Raw genomic sequence first — 22,001 nt, 5'->3', positions numbered from 1 at the left:
AACAGAGAGGATTTGTAGTCGCCCACTGTTAAACATTAGTCATCTTATGGTGTAGACACATATAGCCGACGGCCGACCGTTGACAGAAAACCCCGTCGATATGATCTGTCGCGTCCCCGAGGTCCAAAAAACTGCCACAGAACAAACCAAAAAGACAAGAGGAGACGAGACGTAATACATCTCTATAACAGCAGGCGGCGCTAATCTGTAATGTTGCCCAAGAAATGGACTTAAATAGTTCACTGAAACGTGTTTCTGAGCACATTTTGAGCGAGAAATAGGCCGTGCAGCTGCTGAATCTGTCTTCAATTCAGCTCAACAAAGGTCAGTTTAAAAGATTTTCGTCAGATTTTGAGCGACTGTAGTCACCCTATTCTGCTCGTCATTTCCGGGTGAGTCCCGACGGCCCCCCCTCCGACTGAACATGTCAGGTCGGCCAAAATGAACGCCGACAGCCCCCCAGACTGACGACGGCACGGGACACACCGAACAGACTCACTGCATGAAAAGTGGGATTTTCGTCAGTATGCGGCACTGTAGATTGTTGTGGAACTTCAGGTTTACGACTGCACACGGCAATTTATAGGCAACACCAAAAACTGCCGTGAATTGTCGGAAATTGACGTGGGCCTTGCTTGGCAGTTGTCCCCCCTCTAATTCTAGGGGAGGCTTTCACATGTAAATGAAAATGCTGTGAGCTATACAAATGCAAATCAGGGTAGCGGCAGGGGGAGTTTTACCCCAGGTGACATTTTTCTGAAAGGTATTAACTTAATTTAACTTTAATTAAGAAAATCTCTTAAAATAGATCAGACTCAGTATAGCCTAATCGTAGACTCTTCAATTTTAGCTTGAATAGATTTATTTAATAAAAGTATGCTAGATGAATTACTGTGTATGTAATTAGTAATGTCTACCGGTCCAGATTTACATGACGCTGATAATGACGCCATTGTGTGTAAGTAACTTTTACTTTTTCATCTTTCCTTGTTTAATTTTACTGTGACTTATATTTTATTTTTTTATTCATACCACTCTCATTTCATTGTTTTCCAGCTGCCTGTAAGACATATTACCAGACAGCACGCAGGAGCTTCAGCTAGAAACAACCAGATGTGGCATCGCGGGGAGAAGCTGTGAAGAGTTCAGCTCGGAGTCGGTCGAGAAGAAAAGAGGGTAAGATTAGATCCGTTTTTGGTTAATGTGAATATTTTTCAGGTGCATTCATAGGTGTGTTGTGTCCATAAATAAATATCACGCAGTACTGCTTGTCTTTATTGATTGATTTTACAGCTGCTGGAAGCGAGACCGAGTGTGCTGGCTGCAGGTGAGGTGGACATTTGGAAGTGAGACACATAGACCTACAGGACAACGCACCACAGACATCTGCTAAATGGACCAAATTCAGACCGAATGCTGCCGGTTACCTACAGCTCCGAGCCGGCCATGGGTTAGGGGTGGACGGTGCTGCTTCTCGTGAGCGTGGGATATTTGTTGTGTGTCTCCTATGCTTTGTACATAGTTTTTTTCTGATTGCAGTTGTGTTTTGTCTCAATAAAGCTCTATCTTTGAATAAACAGCATGTTCCTGGCAAGTCATTTTAACTATGATAAACATGGCACATATGATAGATATATATATATATATATATATATATATATATATATTAGGGTGTGACGAGATCTCGTTTTACGAGATCTCGCGAGATTAAAACGTAACGAGACTTCTCGTCGAGGTGAAAAGTTGTCTCGTGAGGCGATGTGATGTCACCGTGATGGAGTGTGAAATTACTATTGAAGATCCCCCTGCCACTTTTAAATCATTTGTGTGCAAACATTTTGGTTTTCCTGCGGAAATAATAAACGGCGAAAGAGTGACAGACAAGACGAACACAATATGTAAATATTGTAAGAAAAAAATGCCGTATACCGCGGCTAACACGAGCACTATGCAAAAACACTTACAGCACCACCACAGCTCTCTACCAACTACAGCACCCGCGACGAAAACATTAAAAGGGCAAACAACTCTAAAAGCCTTTGCATCTCTGCCACGGTAAGTGCAAGAGCCACGGCAATAACGAGGGACATAGGCGTTTTCATTGCAGCTGATATGAGGCCATTTTCTGTGGGGAAAATGTCGGATTTTGGCAACTCCTAAATATCCTTTGCTGTCTCCACTTGCCAAAGCATACCTTTCCATCCCTGCTACCTCAGTTCCAAGTGAGTGTGTTTTTTCTACTGCAGGAGACATAGTTACTGCCCAAAGGTCTCAACTGCTGCCAGAAATAGTCGACATGCTTATATTCTTGAAAAATAACATGACCATATCTTAGGCTGTTCTGTGTAGTTTATCTTATAGAAAAAAATTGTTTCTGTTTGCACTTGTAGTTTTGAGAGAGCAGTACTTTGGTTATTGATACACTTACTGTTTGCATTTAAACATTTTCTGTTGTTTACACATTTATTTTATTTATACTGTTTATTTTTATACCGATTTGTGGAAAGGAGTTAGATTTCACAGGGCAGAAGCCAGTTGGTAGATTTTATACAAAACATTTTGCAGTGTTTGCATGTCCTTTACTGCATATGATTCATTAAAATAGTAAAAAAAAAGTTAAATAACATTCATCATTAATAGTTGATTTCAAAAGGCACCTAAATCAACAATTCAACATCTACATGCTTCCAATGGCTCAGATTATGGAAAACAACAAAATAAGTTACCATAGTTATGCGGATGACACACAAATTTACATAACCTTATCGCCAGGGAACTATAGCCCAATACAACAATTAAATATGTGCATTGAACAGATTAATGATTGGATGTGCCAGAACTTTCTTAAATTAAATGAAGAAAAAACGGAGGTGGTTGTTTTTGGAGCTAAAGAGGAACGATTGAAAGTCAGCGCTCAGCTTCAAACGACAATGTTAAAAACAACAGACAAAGCAAGAAATCTTGGTGTAGTCATGGACTCAGACCTAAATTTTAAAAGCCACATTAACATAATTAAAAAATCAGCCTATTATCACCTTAAAAATATATCAAGGGTTAAAGGGCTTATGTCTCAGCAGGATCTGGAAAAACTGGTCCATGCTTTTATCTTCAGTAGACTTGACTACTGTAACGGTGTCTTTACAGGTCTCCCTAAAAAATCTATCAGACAGCTGCAGCTGATTCAGAACGCTGCTGCTCGAGTCCTCACTAAGACCAAGAAAGTGGATCACATCACTCCAGTACTGAAGTCTCTACACTGGCTTCCAGTGCCTCAAAGAATTGATTTCAAAATACTTTTACTGGTTTATAAATCACTAAACGGTTTAGGGCCAAAATACATTTCTGATCTGCTACTACACTATGACCCACCCAGACCTCTCAGGTGGTCTGGGACAGGTCTACTACACTATGACCCACCCAGACCTCTCAGGTGGTCTGGGACAGGTCTATTACACTATGACCCACCCAGACCTCTCAGGTGGTCTGGGACAGGTCTACTACACTATGACCCACCCAGACCTCTCAGGTGGTCTGGGACAGGTCTACTACACTATGACCCACCCAGACCTCTCAGGTGGTCTGGGACAGGTCTACTACACTATGAGCCACCCAGACCTCTCAGGTCGTCTGGGACAGGTCTACTACATTATGACCCACCCAGACCTCTCAGGTGGTCTGGGACAGGTCTACTACACTATGACCCACCCAGACCTCTCAGGTGGTCTGGGACAGGTCTACTACATTATGACCCACCCAGACCTCTCAGGTGGTCTGGGACAGGTCTACTTGTTGTCCCCAGAGTCAGAACTAAACAGGGGGAAGCAGCGTTCAGTTTTTATGCTCCACATATCTGGAACAAACTCCCAGAAACCTGTAGGTCCGCTGCAACTCTCAGTTCTTTTAAATCTAAGCTAAAGACCTATCTTTTTGATGTTGCTTTTCTTTAAATAATCTATTTTATTAACTTTAATTTCTTATACTGCACTGTAACTTTTATTCTTATACTGCACTATCAATTTTATTCTTGTCTTTTAATGTTTTTAATTTGTTTATTATTGTTTTTTAATTGTTTTCTAACTGCTCTTTAATGTTTTATGTAAAGCACTTTGAATTGCCCTGTTGCTGAAATGTGCTATATAAATAAAGCTGCCTTGCCTTGCCTTGCCTAAATTGTTTTGCATTTTGTGATTTTTCAGTTGAATAAAAAAACTATTTTCCATTCATATATTTCATCATTGAGGATTTCTTTAAAAAAAAAATTTAAATCTCGTCTCGTCTCGTTCTCGTGAACCCAATCTCGTGATGTGTCTCGTCTCGTGGAGTAAGCGTCTTGTCACACCCCTAATATATATATATAAGGGCCGGGACTCGATTAAAAAAATTAATCTAATTAATTACAGGCTTGGTAATTAATTAATCGAAATTAATCGCATTTTAATTCCATAAATATTTGACCTGAGAACAGTGAGAAGTAATTTTTTTCACATGGATTTTTGGTATACCATTGAATAATGACTGAATACATAAGCTTAAGCAACACAATATTGTTTATTTTTGTTCAACCAAGTCCAGCAGACCAGTGCAATTTTTGCCATTAAGTGTAGCAATAGCATATTTAGAAATATAGTACATTTCAGAAATTCAGGTAGCCTATAGTTAGGTAGATCTTCTGTAAACTATGTTTTTTTAAGTAAAACACAATACTTTCAAGTACATTCAGACTTAGTTACCCTGGTCCTTAAACCAGTCATCTGGTGGAGTGTAGGTTGGGTGTGGGTCCTTGTACTCGGAGTCGGGCTAACTGCTAACGCTAGCTGCTAAATGTTTTGCGTCGAGGTGATACTTGAGGCTCGATGTGCTGCGGTGATATGAGAATTCCTTGTTGCATAGCATGCACACAACCATGCTCTAATCAACGCTTCCATCCGTTCGTTTTTTATAACAAAATGTCCCATCCACGGGGCCAACCAAAGCGGTCTCGTCAGCTTCTTCGTTCATGTTCACTGTGGTTTGTTGTTGTCTGAAGTCATGAACGCTAGTTGGTGCTCCAGTATAATCGGTCCACGAAACTCATCCAGTGAGAAACGCCCGGTGCAAAAATAATTGTGATTAAAATGCGTAAAAAATGTTTAACGTGTTATTTTTTTGTGTAATTAATTAACGCATTAAAGTCTGTAATTAATTAATCTTAACGCGTTGAAGTCCGGCTCTAATACACATATATATATATATATATATATATATATATATATATATATATATATATATATATATATATATATATATATATATATATATATATATATATATATATATATATATATATATATATATATATATATATATATATATATATATATATATATATATATATATATATATATATATATATATATATATATATATATATATATATATATATATATATATATATATATATATATATATATAATATATAAATATATAATTTTATTATTATAATAATAATGGCCCAGGTTGACCAATAGCCTAACCCATGACAGACCTGTCAACCAATCACGAGAGATTTTTCTTGTTTAAAAGTAGTGGTTTCATCCAATAGCGAGTGAGGAAATTCCAGCCAAGCCAGACGTTCTCTGGCCAGGCGCCTATTCATATTCTAATTAGATCCATTAACATCTCCGCGGGGGCTCTCCACATACGTCATGGTTCGTTTCCGACAGTATGTGGCACAGACGAACGTGACGTTCGCAGCCTGTAAATTGTCGATAACTGCCGAAAATCAGGGGGATTTCCGGGCGTTTACAGGCATTTACGGGGACGGAAATCCCACTTTTCATGCAGTGATTTTGAGTCACTGACCTCGCCAGACTGTCCCACGGCCGATAATTGGCCTGATGTGTCCCGGCCATTAAGCTAATGTTAGCTTAAGCCTAATGTTTCTGTTCACTCATTTGAGGGACTGACTCCATAAAGGGCTGCTGCCTTTTGTGAAATTTATGTTCTTCCTATATTTGCAAATATATATTTTTAATTAAATACAAAAGCCTAACTTGGTTTAGTCTCCTACTGTCTTATTTGTTTCACTTTACTAAACTTTGAAAACTCTACTCCTGCTGCCATAGTTCAGACTTTGTGCTTTACGACATATTATAAATAAGAACAAATTGCGTTGGAAACATTCAAAGAAGACAAATAACGATTGTGTTTATATGTTGACTATGGACTTTTGGTGATACAGTATATGAAATCCCTTCTCAGCATGTTTAAATATCTACACCAAACAAGTCAAGTTGGAAACATGATAATTAATTGTGACTGAATTAAGCAATATTAGACGAGAGTTTGATTTAAAGTCATTATCAGCACAACAGTGATGCGGCTAGGACTAAGGCGTTGGTGCCGAGGTTCGTAAGCATGACTGAAGTTTCTTCATGGGCAAGTCAACCATCAGGCTGCTTAAGGAATTGGGAGTGCGAGGCCAACCCTACCCCAAACCATCAAAGCCCTCTCATGTGCAGCAGAAGAAGCAAGTCGATGGCTATGGGTGAAAAGGGGTGAGTCCACCTGGACGCCTAATAACCAGAGGTGGGTAGAGTAGCCAAAAATTGTACTCAAGTAAAACTAATGTTACTTCAGAATAATATGACTCAAGTAAAAGTAAAAATTAGTCATCAAACTAATTACTTGTTTGCCAGCTGTCCTCCTGTTTTAGGAAGCAGCGACTGTATTGCGTTTTGCCTGTAAAACCGTGTCTGTGTTCTTCGTATTTATGTAGAATTATAGTTTGATCTTCTTATATAAAATATGTGGCTATTGTTGGTCATGTTGTGCAAACATCACCTCTTTTATGTGAACACGCGCCGCTGGATTGGGAAAACCTGAGTTGACTGAACTAGTTAACCACCGTCGTGACACAGCTTGCGGGACCGCGGTGGTTAGGTTAGGTGAAGACGGGTAACTGAAAGAGATCCAGGACATGTTGATCTGGCCTCTGGGCTGTTCCTCCTCATCTGTGTCTGCATTGCCAATGGCTGATTCTGACATTGCCATTTTTGTTTTGCTGCGACTGTAAAGCTAACCCATCCCGCCGCTGAGTTTGAGTATGGTGACGAGACGAGACTGCACAACTACGTTTGATTGGTGAAACACAGTCACGTGATAGAGCCTTTAGCGGAAGTCTCTCTCTGTCAAAATAAAACATTAAAATGAGGCGTACGCGGGGGGATAAAAACAATGATGCGTAGAATACCAAAGAGGTCAAAAGAAAAGTAACAAGCTCATTGTAGCCTAATGTAGCGGAGTAAGAGTACAGTTTCTTCTTCACAAATCTATTCAAGTAAAAGTAAAAAGTATAGAGATTTAAAACTACTCCTAGAAGTATAATTTTTCAAAAACTTACTCAAGTAAATTTAACGGAGTAAATGTAACTCGTTACTACCCACCTCTGCTAATAACACCTGTGGCACGTAAGGGTTGAAAGCAGATGGGGGGGGCACACCTGGGACACCAGTTGCTGCCAATGAGCCGTCTGGAGGTGTCGTGGGCCTATCATTGAAACACCAGTGAAGGAGGGTGACAACCTGATGACCCCAATGAAGCTAAAACCCCCATTCAACCAGACCTGTCACCACCACAGCGAGGAAACCACTCCGATGGATGTATTGTTACCACTCATACCTCAGGTTCTAAACAGGGGATTGTTTCACCTAGTCCTAAAAACATAACTGATTGTTCATCAGACGTGACAAAAAAAAAAAAAAAGCATGCGGGTAGGCCATTACAAAAATCGTTAAAACATTAACCAACATTTTATAAAGAATCACATTTGAATAGTAATTTCAGCATTGAAATATAATTGATAGCTTTACTATTCAAATTATATTTGACTTTTGGAATTTGTTCCAACAGCCCTAGTGAGTTATACACTGAATGTGAGCACAATACATGAACTGACCTCAGAGTCTCCAGTCTACAGTTTGGACTCCGCAGTCCAGCACACAGACACTCCACTGCTGAATCCTCCAGGTTGTTGTAACTCAGGTCCAGCTCTCTCAGATGGGAGGGGTTGGACTTCAGAGCTGAGGCCACAACTTCACAGTCCGTGTCAGAGAGTTCACAGTTAATCCTGTGATGACAGATAAACATTTAAAGAATTATCAAATATGAAACTTTTATCCTTAAAAAACAGACCTCACATTTGATCAAAAAGCACATTCACAAGGGTCTGATGTTGGATTCAGATATGTTGAGGTGAGAGGTCACGGGACCCCATTCAAAAATGGCCATGCCATACAGACAGATATCCATTCTGGATTTATTTTGTATTAAAAAACTCAAGACTGCAGACTTGCATTTATAGTATAACTACAACTCACTTCTTCTCTGAGCTTGATACAATCCCACCACTGAGGTGAACCTGCTGAGCTCTCCTTCACTGGCAGAACAAACCTGGAGGTTGTCCCAGCAGCTGACTGTGTGATCAGCTGATGTGTCAGTAAATCAGGAGATAAATACACACATTCAATAAAGAACCACGGCACTAATGTCTGCTGCTATTTTCTCTGCCCATCTTGCCTTTAGTGTTACTGAAATGTAAGAGAAACACGTTGTCTTACATTTGGAATTTTAGGGTGACCAGAAATGTAACAATCTTTAAAAAGCTTGTCCCATATCAAAAGATGCTCATTGTTGGAAACTAAACAATGTAAAGTTGCAGCTTTTATTTAACGAGGATGGAGATGTTTTTTTTGCCTCCCCCCACATCCTCTCTCTCATCAAACAATGATTATAGATATTAGGGCTGGGTATCGCCTCTAATTTCCTGATAGATTTGATTCTGATTCACAATTTCAATGTTTATTTAGGATATTTCAGTTGTTAAACTAATTTATCTTGGATATGAAAGAGATGATACAGTTGTATAAGGTTCCCTCTAACCTGCTGCATAGAGACAGAGCGAATCACGTCATACTATGAAAGCCACGCCCACCGGAGGGGAACTCTCCTCTTCTATCTGTAAGTTAAGCTAACACACATAACATTGGACATATCGTTAGGTTGGTGTGATGATGCTGTAGGATCCTAAAATCTTCCCATTCTCTCTGCTTATTCATCACGTCTTTATCCACTTTTTTCTTCATAAAAGCTCAGTTTTTAAAGTGCCCATATTATGACAAAATCACTTTTTCTGGGATTTGGGGTGTTCTTTTGTGTCTCTGGTGCTTCCACACACAAACAAACTTTGAAATAAACCCATCCATGGTGTTCTGAGTGAGATATGGTTTCTGAATGTGTCCTGCCTTCAGTCTCCTGGTGAGCTGGTCAAAATCGGCACGGCTTGTGACGTCACAATCCGAAACGAGCTGGCTAACCGCAACCGTTAGCATTAGCGTTAGCATTAGCATGCTAAAGCTAATGCTAACGCTAGCATGCTACCTCGTTCTCAATAGCAAACCACTGCTACAACACACACAAGTTCACCATAATCTACAAAAGAACTACTTACATGTGCGCCCTAATTTAGAAGTCTCCCATCTAATCCTGCCTTGTAACTGACCAAAGTTGGAGAAACAGCCTTTCTTTTACTGTCTCTAGAGTTAGCTAGCTGACATTCTCTACATCTGAGCTACTGAGCATGTGTGAGTGCAATCAAAGATAGTACGGAAGAAGAAGAAGAAAAGATGTCTCACTCTGTAGCTAAAACAGACACCTGAACACAGGGTGAAAAGAGGAGCTTCAGCAGTGAGAGAGAGCTGTGCAGTACAACAAAAAATATGGTGTTTTTTGAAAATTAAACCATGTAAACCTATTCTGGTACAACCTTAAAATACGATTATGAACCTGAAAATGAGCATAATATGGGCGCTTTAAGTTCAGCAGATTATGAAAACGTAACTTCTGGTTTATTAAGCCTTTTGGTAGTGAATATCACCACAGAGCAGCTTTAAGACATGTTTCTGTTGTTTTCTAGCAGATGGAACAAAGAGGAGGAAACCTTCACACATTAAAAGTCAACAGACCAGAGAGATGTTTTCCCCTCCGATGGGACTTGCCTCTGTCTCTATTATTAAACTCTCAATGTTTACATCAAGAATTTACCCCAAAGCAGTTACATTAAAGGGTAACTACCGTTTCTTTTTCAACCTTGGTCCGGTATTGAACAAGATCGCAATGACAGGCTGGCGCTAATCAAGCTACAATGTAACCTAATGGGGCAACCTGTATTCAAGATCGCAATGACAGGCTGAACCTTTTTTGTAACCTAATGGGGCAATGTTGAACCTTATTTTCTGTCCAATGAAAGTGATTCCACCCTGTCAAAATAATTTAAATATTGAGCCATTGCACTGAAAATCTTTTAGATAACAAGAGCCTATGATTTCTGTATCATACTCCGTAACAACAGACTACCTGAACACCTGTTTCTCGTCTCGTGTTTCACTCTCCACACCACTGTCTTCAGTCAAGAAGTCGAGTCCTGAGATCTATAATGTTGTCAGACACTTTTAGCAACAATCTCAGCCTGTCAGTAGCAAAAAAGAATCACGTTTATTGGACAAAAAGCAAGGATTCCCAATTGCCCCATTAGGTTACATAGTAGCTCGGTTCACACCGGCTCGTCATTGTGATCTCCCTAAATACTGGACCAAATTCAAAGATCTTTGGTCATATTACTCTATTAGACACAAATGCATGGGCAGACGGGGGCAAGGTTGAAAAAACTGTAGTTAACCTTTAATGTATTTTTCATTCAATTCAAATCAATTTTATTTATAGTATCAAATCATAACAAGAGTTATGTCAGGACAGTTAGACAAAGATAGAGTAGGTCTAGACCACACTCATATAATATACAAGGACCCAACAATTCCATTAATTACCCCAAGAGCAAGCACTTAGTGCAGGGATATTCAACTAAATTTTATAAAGGTCCAGTTAGAGAAAATGTTTTGAAGCAAATGTCCGGAAGATCATAATGTCTAACAATTTAGTGTTATATATATTTATGTAGCCTAGTAGTTGTATCAACATCTGAATGTAATCAGTAACTGACCGTCAAATCAAATTAATTCAGTACAATTCAAAATTTCCCCTTTTCTGTTTGTCATCCCTTTTTGACTCAACAGTCTCAACCAATTTTACAAATAATAAATCTTGAGGAGATCTTAACAATTGTAGAGTTTTGATGATGATAAAAACTTCCTTTCTTGTAATGTATCTTCCCCATGTTATCTAAACTTTCCGACAGCTAGCATGACAGAGTTGATGGATTTTAAACCTGGGCTTGAATGGCACAGGGACCATTCTTTCTCATACTTTTGCTTATTCTCCATCTTCCGCCACATTTTTGTTTAATTATGTTCATTGTGGAGAAAGCTGCCTGACAGTTGTATGTGGAGCCAAACATGGTCAAATGGTGTGCTATGTTTTTTCTAAGACCTGGGAAGGCAGTTTCAGGGACCATTTGGAGCCAAAAAAGTGGAAAAATTTCCCAAAGACTTTAAGGGAAACATCTGCTTGAAGATCTAAACAATTGCATCAAAACAAGCCCCCATTTTTCCAAACAAATTGCTCTCTCCCTCCTACAGTTTTCACTCTTCATACATCATAGTTGGTCAAAATGTAGGAAATTTAGTGCCGGTCTCAGACATGTAACTATGGAAACCAACGGATGTAAAAATGTTGTTGTAGACACACCAACTGCCGATAGAAACTGAACAAAATATTTTGTCGTTTGGACACACGGTTTTTGAAATACAGAACAAACTTCAGAGGATTAATTATCATTACATGGATATGTTTGACCCATGGAAGACACCATAGCAACAAGTTCACACCCTCACACACCTCCTCTTTACTGTCGGCCATGTTGTCCTCTCTTTACAGGAAAGCAGAGTAAAGGTAGCTCAGATAAGCTGTTACTAACGATATTAACTATATACCTGTGGTGTCGATGGCCTTTACTCAAGCAGTGTTGAATCACTTTAGCAACACATACTGCCACAGGAGAAGAAGAAAAGGAGAGGACAAGAAAACTTAAAACCACATCAATGCGTTGGCCAGACTTTTATCTCTATTGTGATGATGAGAGGAGGAGGAAGGAAGGAAGGAGAAGTGTTATTTCTCAGCTAACATGATGTAATGATGGACTAACTGACCAACTGACTGACTCCTAACTGACTTCAGACCTAATCACCAAAAGCTGTTTTTTCACCAGACTCCATGTAAATAAACAGTCATTTAAGCATCATAAAAACACTACATTTCTTTCCCGATCAGAAACCAAATAAAGTTATTAAACCACTTTTTCGGTCTTCTCTACACTTTTCCAACCATCACAACTCTAGTGTTGGTTGAAATAAACTCATAGGTTACTGGTTTACATGGGAAAATATGTTGGCTCTATTCACGCTATGTTTACTGGTTTTTGAATGGAGTCTGGTGTGTTTAGGTTAGCTACTTAATAGCTGTTTCTGGTAAACATAAAGGTCTAAAATGGGTTTTTAAAAGGTCTATCTCTGAAGGGTTAAGACACTTAACAATTCACTGTTAAAACAGGCTCATGTCGCTAACCCACCAGACTCCATGTAAATAAACAGTCATTTAATGGCTTTTGTGTTTACCCAAAATCCAAGGGCCATCGTAAAACACACTACATTAAAAGTTGACAGAAACAAAATAAAGCTATGAAAAGCCGTTTTTGGTCTTCTCTACACTCTTCCAACCATCACAACTCTAGTGTTGGTTGAGATAAACACATAGGTTACCGATTTACATGTGGAAATATGTTGGCTCTATTCACGCTAAAAGTATTATTTTTTAAAAGGAGTCTGGTGTGTTTAGCGCTAGCTACTTAATAGCTGTTTCTGGTAAACATAAAGGTCTTAAATAGGTTTTAAAAAGGTCTATCTCTAAAAGGTCAAGACAATTAACACTTCACCATTAAAACAACACTGTATGTATTTAAAATTTAAGCAAATCATATATATATATATATATATATATATATATATATATATATATAGTGTACTGCAGAGGCTTGTGTCGGTAAACCCACCAGACTCCATGTAAATAATCAGTACTTTAAGCATCGTAAAACACACTTCATTAAAAGTCGACAGAAACAAAATAAAACTATAAAAAGACGTTTTTGGTCTTCTCTACACTTTTCCAACCATCACAACTCTAGTTTTGGTTGAAATAAACACATAAGTTACAGAGTAACATGTGCAAATGTGTTGGCTCTATTCACGCTAAAAGTACTATTTTTTAAATGGAGTCTGGTGTGTTTAGCGCTAGCTTCTTCATAGCTGTTTCTGGTAAACATAAAGGTCTTAAATAGGTTTTAAAAAGGTACATCTCTGAAGGGTTAAGACACTTAATCATTCAATGTTAAAACAGGCTCACGTCGCTGAACCCACCAGACTCCATGTAAATAATCAGTACTTTAAGCATTGTAAAACATACTTCATTCAAAGTCGACAGAAAACAAATAAAGCTCCCCTTTCTCCGTTTTTGGGCTTTTCTACACTTTTCCCACCATCAAAACTCTAGTGTTCGTTGAAATAAAAACATAGGTTACCGATTTACATGTGAAAATATATGTTGTCTCTATGCTCGCTAAAAGTACTATTTTTTAAATGGAGTCTGGTGTGTTTAGCGCTAGCTACTTCATAGCTGTTTCTGGTAAACAGAAAGGTCTCAAATAGGTTTTAAAAAGGTATAGCTCTAAAAGGTTAAGACAATTAACACTTCACCATTAAATCAACACTGTATGTATTTAAAATTTAAGCAAATTATATATATATATTGAATAGCTGAGGCTTGTGTCGCTAAACCCATCAGACTCCATGTAAATAATCAGTACTTTAAGCATCCTAAATCCATCAAACTCATATTCATTTTCTCTCTCTCTCTCTGTGACAGTGTGACATATGTATCTACTTAACTAGTGTTATTGAGATGTGCACCAAGTAGTAGGCACACTGTAAAAATTTCTTCCGGATTTTTCTAGTTTCATATATTATACAGACAGAAACCCATTCTGGATTTTATCTATCCATATTGGATCATTCAAATGAAACTCTATTTAAATCAGAAAAATCTATTATTTAAACCAGCCCTGATAGATATTGTTATGAAATGTGAAAATGAACTTCCCTAAAATGAAATAGTTCAGAATCTGCTCATAAAAATATGATAAAAATAACTTACTGAAAGTTATTATGAAAAAGCTTAAACTTCATGTGATGTTAGTTCAGCAGATCACAAATAATAAATGTCTGTTTGTATATAAAATAGACCCATTATAGAAACACACTGCTGACTCTGTATACACTGTAAAAAGGCTGTCTGTTGTGATTAAATGATGACAGAAGATACTTTAGATACAAACACAAAGATCATCATCGTCTCATTCTCACAGCGTTTGAGACAACAAAGACATTTGCAGAGTAACATGTAGAATTATTTACAATAAGCTGGTTTATCTTTTTTATAGTGTGTAAGTTGTATATTGTTCATGTGTGTAAAGTCTGTATGTTTACTCTAATACTGATGGTCTCAGCTTCACACTGATTTAAAATGATAATCACATCTGGACTTACCGAGCCTTTCTGCAGTTCCTCACAGCTGGAATCAGTCTCCGTCGTCCCTCCTCTGATGTGTTGTACTTCTCCAGGTCCAACTCATCCAGAACCTCCTCTGACATCTGCAGCATGTAGGCCAGAGCTGAGCACTGGATCTCAGAGAGTTCCTTCTCTGATCTGTTCTCTGACTTCAGGAACTCTTGGATCTCCTGATGGACTGAGTGGTCCTTCATCTCCGTCAGACAGTGGAAGATGTTGATGCTTCTGTCAGGAGAGATCTTTTTACTGTTCATCTCCTTCAGGTTGTTGATGGCTCTCTGGATGATTTCTGGACTGTTGTCTGTCTGACCCAGCAGGCCTCCTAAGAGTCTCTGGTTGGACTCCAGAGAGAGGCCATGAAGGAAGCGCACAAACAGGTCCAGGTGGCCATTTTTACTTTCAAGGGATTTCTCCATGGCTCTCTTCAGGAAGACATCCAGGGATGGGTAATGATCATTGTCCCAATGATCATTGTCCCATCATCACGAACATGATAATCTCCTCCCAGGAAGTCCTCCAGTACCTGTGTGTTCCTGTTGGTGTAACAGTGGAACAGGTAGACTGCAGCCAGAAACTCCTGAACACTCAGATGAGCGAAGCAGTAGACTGTTTTCTGGAAGATCACACTCTCTCTTTTGAAGATCTGTGAACAAACTCCTGAGTACAGCGAGGCCTCTGTGACATCCAGACCACAGCGCTCCAGGTCTTCTTGGTAGAACATGATGTTTCCTTTCTCCAGCTCTTCAAACGCCAGCCTCCCCAGCTTCAGAAGAACTTCCCTGTCAGCCTCCGTCAGCTCCTGTGGACTCGTCTCATGTCCCTCAGCATACTTGAGCTTCTTCCTCTTTGTCTGAACCAGCAGGAAGTGTGAGTACATGTCAGTCAGGGTCTTGGGCAGCTCTCCTCTCTGGTCTGTAGTCAACATGTGGTCCAGAACTGTAGCAGTGATCCAGCAGAAGACTGGGATCAGACACATGATGTGGAGGCTCCTGGAGGTCTTGATGTGGGAGATGATTCTGCTGGACAGCTCTTCATCACTGACTCTCTTCCTGAAGTACTCCTCCTTCTGGGCATCAGTGAAGCCTTGTACTTCTGTTACCCTGTCAACACACGCAGGAGGGATCTGATTGGCTGCTGCAGGTCGGGAAGTTATCCAGGCGAGAGCCGAGGGAAGCAGCTTCCCTGGATGAGGTTTGTCAACAGCACGTTGACTGATGACTTCTGTGTGACATCAGAAACAGCCTCATTGTTGTTGAAATCCAGGTAAAGTCTGCTTTCATCCAGGCCATCAAAGATGAAGAGAAGTTTAGAGCCAGCGAGCTGCTCTGCTGGGACCTCCTGTAATGTTGGATGGAAAACACGGAGCAGCTCCAGAAGACTGTACTGCTCATCTCTGATCAAGTTCAGCTCCCTGAAGGAAAGAGGAATCACCAGACTGATATCTTGGTTCTCCAAACCCTCGGCCCAGTCCAGACAGAACTTCTGCACTGAGAAGGTTTTTCCAACGCCAGCGACGCCGCTCGTCAGAACCACTCTGATGTGTTTCTGTTGGCCAGGTGAGGCTTTAAAGATGTCACAGCACTTGATTGGAGAGTCATGGAGGGTCTTCTTCTTGGAAGCTGTCTCGAGCTGCCTCACCTCATGTTGGGTATTAACCTCTTCACTCTGTCCCTCTATGAGGTAGAGGAGAGTGTAGATCCTGTTGAGGAGGGTTCTACTTCCTGTTTCAGCTCCTTCAGTCACACGTTCAAATGTCCCCTTCAGCCTGATCTTATGTTTCTGATGACCAACATTCACTAAAAAAAGGACAAAGGTGAGAGACAGAACAAGAAAGAGAAAAGATGATAATCTGATGATTATTTTTATTACCAATATGAAAACAATCCAGTTAAATTTCAGATGGACGTAAACTGTAACAATATTTATGTTAAATATCTTCACTAGTGCAGCATGATATATAAGGAAAATACATATTATGCTATAACTTTGTTGAATATTGATATATATACGATACATAATCACACAAACATGAAGTGTTGTCAGTTCTGCTGCTTTCAGGATTCTGCTAAAATACAACAACGCTTGTTGAGTTAAAAACAAATGAAAGGAAATGATTTCCAACTTCTTTTTTATTAAAAAATTGAAATAAATATTAAAAAGACAAAAAAGAATGACTTAAATTAGAAAGTTACTTAAATTATCCTTGTAATTAACACAATAAAATCTGAGCATCTTTCTTGATGTGTGTATTGCATTAGTTAACACTAATCAACGATAATAAATGATATGTTGTGCAGCCCTAGTCTGTGCTGTCTGACTCAACACATGTCTCAGTATTACAACAACCAGTGGTGTGTTCAGACATGAAGACATCAGCAGACAGATGGACAGACTTACTTTGGTCAGAGCTGCTCTGATTGGCTGTCTGCAGTCCAGCTCTGGTTCTGGATCTGGACGGCTGCTCCTCCTCAGAAACATCACTCCTCTTCCTCTTTCTGTGAAAACATTTCTTCATCACTAAAATGATAGAGGCTGTTGTTTTATTTTGAGAAAATAAATACATTTGACGAACATTTTCAGATTTTAAATAGTTAAAAAAACTCTTTACAGTAACTTCAACATTCAGCTTTAAAAGCCAGAAGAGATCCATCTGAGTTAGAAACAGTATCTGAACTAATAGTTCTGCATCATGAATATTAATCTTTCATCAGAACATTTAGTCTTCATCTTCATCAGGTCAGCTGACAGTAAAACAGTCTCTTACTTTGTGTCTGAGGGTCCAGGTTCATTACTGAAGGCTGGAGGATGATCTTTGGACCGATCACTCTTCATAGACAGACAGCCAGATACTACAGACTCTGCTCTCTGTCTGTTGTCCTCAACTCTGCAAACACCAACAGCTTTTTATTCATATTGCTTCAATCTTTGATAAATGCTCTTTTTTTAGCCCTTTATGAAGCTCTAAACACACAACCTGCTGCTACTGTCAATAATTAGGAGGATTTAAAGTGTGTATTAGTCCTCTTAGATTAGATTAGAGAGTTTTTCTGGGTCACTGACAGCTGTCACAGATACAAAGAGGAAGATGAACAAATGTGTGAATGTGTAACAACAACAACGTGGCATTGGCAACTGATTCATAAAATGAGTTAGTATCAGTGGTCTTACTTTGTGTCTGAGGGTCCAGGTTCATTACTGAAGATTAGAGGAGGATCTTTGGACCGATCACTCCTCATAGACAGACAGCCAGATACTACAGACTCTGCTCCATCCTCCTCTTCCTCCAAACCACTCATCTTCTGATCTGAAGTCAGTCTGAGAGGTCAAACAGGAACACTGACTGTGAGCTCACAACATTTAAAAGAAATCAAGTTTGTTCAGGAGTCAAAAACAGGAAGCAACGATCAGGAAGTAACACACACACAGAGTATACAGTAGGATATAAAACCAGCCAGCACTCAGTCAGTTGTCATGGAGGGAATCATGAAATAGAGAATTTAAAAAGCTATAAGACAGATTCCATAAGGCCCTACATGAAGTCAGAGCTGAAAGCTAACAGTAAGATAATAAATGTTGGATTAACACTCAGCCTGCCTCAGCCTTCAGACACACACACACACACACACACACACACACACACACACACACACACACACACACACACACACACACACACACACACAGTCACACACAGTCACACACAGTCACACACACACACACACACACACACAACCCAAAACATGGAGATTTATCTTCAACACAAGAGTCCTTAAGACTTCATCAGGAAATAAGAAGTGAAGTAGAAACATTATATTTAACATTACAGAGCCAGAAACTAACCCTGAAGAGACCAGAGACTAACGTGGTGTTAAAGTACCAAACAGATACTTACTGTTTCTAATCACAGTCCAAAATGTCGACAGAGAACAACTCAGGTGAGTTGTTTCCTGATGAGTCACAGCCCCACCTAACAGGAAGCAGATTTTCACAATAAGAGCTTTGTGTCTTCTCTCTGTGTAACTGGGGTTGTTGTTGTCAGTGTGTGTTTGTTCTTCCTTTTCCTGTGAATGCAATTAGGGACCTTCCACACGTCTATAGAGGTTAATAGTGCTTTTCACTGATTGGCCACTGGAAGTAAAAACGAAAAATTTTCTGCTTTCTCTAAACACACACACACAAACAGGACACACACACACACACACACACACACACACACACACACACAGATATAGTAAATCACCACTGAAAATGTCCATGTGTAACACAGGGAATGGAGTTGTTTAAAGGATCTATAGGACAGTAACACTAGTCAGATACCTCCACAACATGGAGGAGGATCCATATACAGAAAACGCCAGTTGTAATCATCTTCTCATCCAGTTGTGTTGGTTTTCTCATGACTATTTTCTGCTCTTAAACTAAACTAACCAAAGCTGGACTTCACCACATCATGGAATTATGTACTTAACACAAATTAAATATATATATATATATATATATATTAAAACATTAGAGACATTAGAGTTAAATTACCTCCAGCTGGAGCTCCACACCGAGAGAAAAAGCTGCGACACAAACTGTGTAAAGTGAAAGTAAACTTTAAACAGGAAACAAGAGGAGGGGCCCAGAGAGGCTCAGCATTACCAGATATAGTAACACACAGACTGACAGTTAACATGTAATAACACAGGGAATGGAGTTGTTTTTACATCTAAAGTATGTCAAGTCAAGTGGGTTTAATAGTCATTTCATCCATATATATATACTGTATATAGTGAAGCAGAACAATGTTTCACCATGGATCAAGTGGTGTTACACATTTAAAATATATAAAAACTACATTATATAAAAAACAACATACGAGACAGGCTACATTTAGTGTCCACACATTACAGACTCCACATGAAGTGTAATTACTACTTAAAGTAGAGCCTTTAAGACAGACCAGGGACAGGACAGACAACAGACAACAGAAGACGGGGCATCAGTAGACCTGTACCAGAGTACTGATTGGTAGAAGTCAGGGTCCCAGTGGGGTAATAAGGTAGAAAATAACAACTTTAGCAGCAGAAAATAAAGAGCAGGAGTGTATTTCAGTTCAGGGTGAAAACTGTTGTGATTCTATCAGAGGATGGTGTGTTGAGAGTCCACACAGACTCCAGCTGTTTAAAGATGTCTGTCCTCAATCCATTTAAAAACAATCACACCGTTTACTCCTCCATTCATTCAGACACCTCACTGCACTAGTTGGAACAATATACAATACTTCATATAATAGAATACTACATCACAATAACAGTAACCTTATCTCCAAATAACTATATTTCCATCAATGCCTAATACTGAAAGTATTTCTGCATCTTGGGTGGCATTTAAGAACCAAGGACTTAAACTTATTAAGTGTAGTACCTTTTAGAATGGTTTGCACTAAAGAGAAGACACCCAATACTTTAAGCTTTTTCTTTGTCAAAGTCTCTGCAACTAGTGTACTTGAATTTTATTCATCTGCAACATTATGTTGTATAATTACAGTTTTGAACAATAAATGTTCTCAAAACTACATACTATGTTTCTTTCTCTTTAAAAAAAAAATATATATACATTTAGCAGTTTGGTTTTCCTTAGGGTCTATGTAACCTGGTCTGAAATGGTTCTATTAAAATTTATATATCGCAATATATATCGTTATCGCAAGAGGCTGCAATGTATATCGCAATATGGATTTTAGGCCATATCGCCCATCCCTACTATCCATCCATCAAATGGTTTGAGTGGTAGTGGACTAAGAATGTCTTTAATTAAAAGAGAGCAGATCTGGGCTCAGGTCCCTGATGTAAAAGCCTTCTTACTGCATTATATTTCATATATATTTACATGTTTAAGTGTTAACTGCCTCCTGAGTTTTGTGTTCTCCTTCTAATAAATAAGGATGTTTGTAGGAGTCTAAAATGCAGTCATTTATGTTTTTTCATAATTCATACAATAATTTCCTTCACCATTCTCACCTCCTCTCACTGGCTCTCTGCAGCATCTTTTTTTGAAGTGGATTTTTAATTTTGCACTGTTGTATTTGTTCTTGTGTAAAAATGAATAGTTAAACTTTTACCGCGTGGTCCTGTGGATTATGTGGACATCGAGCTAATGCTTCATTCTGTGGAAACCTACAACATCTGTAACTTTAATTTGTGCATACTAATCTCTCTGAATGCAGGAATGCAGACATCAGAATGATTGCTGAGGTGTGATCTACATCTAACCCAGTTGCCATAGGAACTGACCTTTTGTTATTACTAGTAGCCTGCAGTGCCCGTCGAAAATGTGCCTGTTTTGCACGGGCGATTGCTTGGCCTGTGGTATTGCTGCTTGTAAAATTCATCAAAACCACATTGTACCCCAAAGTTACTTACTGAAGGACCCCAAACCCCTTCATATGCAACTCACCTGTACACCCTACTACTAACTCACTGATTTACCTGAGAGAGAACGCTGCCGATTCAGAATGTAATCACCAAATATCAAAGTGACAATATGGAGTAATCAGACATTAGCCTCATGGACTCATGGCAGGGTGCTACCCACCTGGTCTGATATGAGAGCTAATCAGCTCTCCACCTGGAGAGAAATCTCCAATGCTAGAATATGATGTCTCTCTCTCTCTCTCTCTCTCTCTGCTGAAATATGAATGACCTCAGTAACTTATTAACTCCTACTGCTCGCTCTAAATGATTAGACTTCATTGGACAAGAACCTCGACCCTTTTATCAGAAACATTAGAGTTGTGTTGTGTCTCACTTTACACACACACACACACACACACACACACACACACACACACACACACACACACACACACACACACACACACACACACACACACACACACACACACACACACACACACACACACACACACACACACACACACACACACACACACACACACACACACACACACACACACACACACACACACACACACACACACACACACACACACACACACACACACACACACACACACACACACACACACACACACACACACACACACACACACACACACACACACACACACACACACACAGACACACACACACACACACACACACACACACACACACACACACACACACACACACACACACACACACACACACACACACACACACACACACACACACACACACACACACACACACACACACACACACACACACACACACACACACACACACACACACACACACACACACACACACACACACACACACACACACACACACACACACACACACACACACACACACACACACACACACACACACACACACACACACACACACACACACACACACACACACACACACACACACACACACACACACACACACA

The 22,001-nt window shown here is 39.3% G+C and overlaps 1 protein-coding gene across 1 annotated transcript in view; it reads right to left on the bottom strand.

The window, feature by feature from the left end:
- LOC114552326 (NACHT, LRR and PYD domains-containing protein 5-like) overlaps positions 1 to 22,001 on the bottom strand; it is a 484,575-nt gene that overhangs the window by 224,142 nt on the left and 238,432 nt on the right. Inside the window, exons 9-10 of the mRNA XM_028573016.1 lie at positions 17,778 to 17,924; positions 17,374 to 17,493 (exon numbers count right to left, since the gene is read on the bottom strand). Coding sequence (XP_028428817.1) covers positions 17,374 to 17,493; positions 17,778 to 17,924 — 267 coding nt within the window. The remainder of the gene's footprint in view (positions 1 to 17,373; positions 17,494 to 17,777; positions 17,925 to 22,001) is intronic.

The sequence above is a fragment of the Perca flavescens genome, chromosome 3, assembly GCF_004354835.1.
Source record: "Perca flavescens isolate YP-PL-M2 chromosome 3, PFLA_1.0, whole genome shotgun sequence".
Classification (NCBI taxonomy): domain Eukaryota; kingdom Metazoa; phylum Chordata; class Actinopteri; order Perciformes; family Percidae; genus Perca; species Perca flavescens.
Note: the sequence above shows the minus strand (reverse complement) of the source record. Positions and strands in the feature narration are given on the sequence as shown.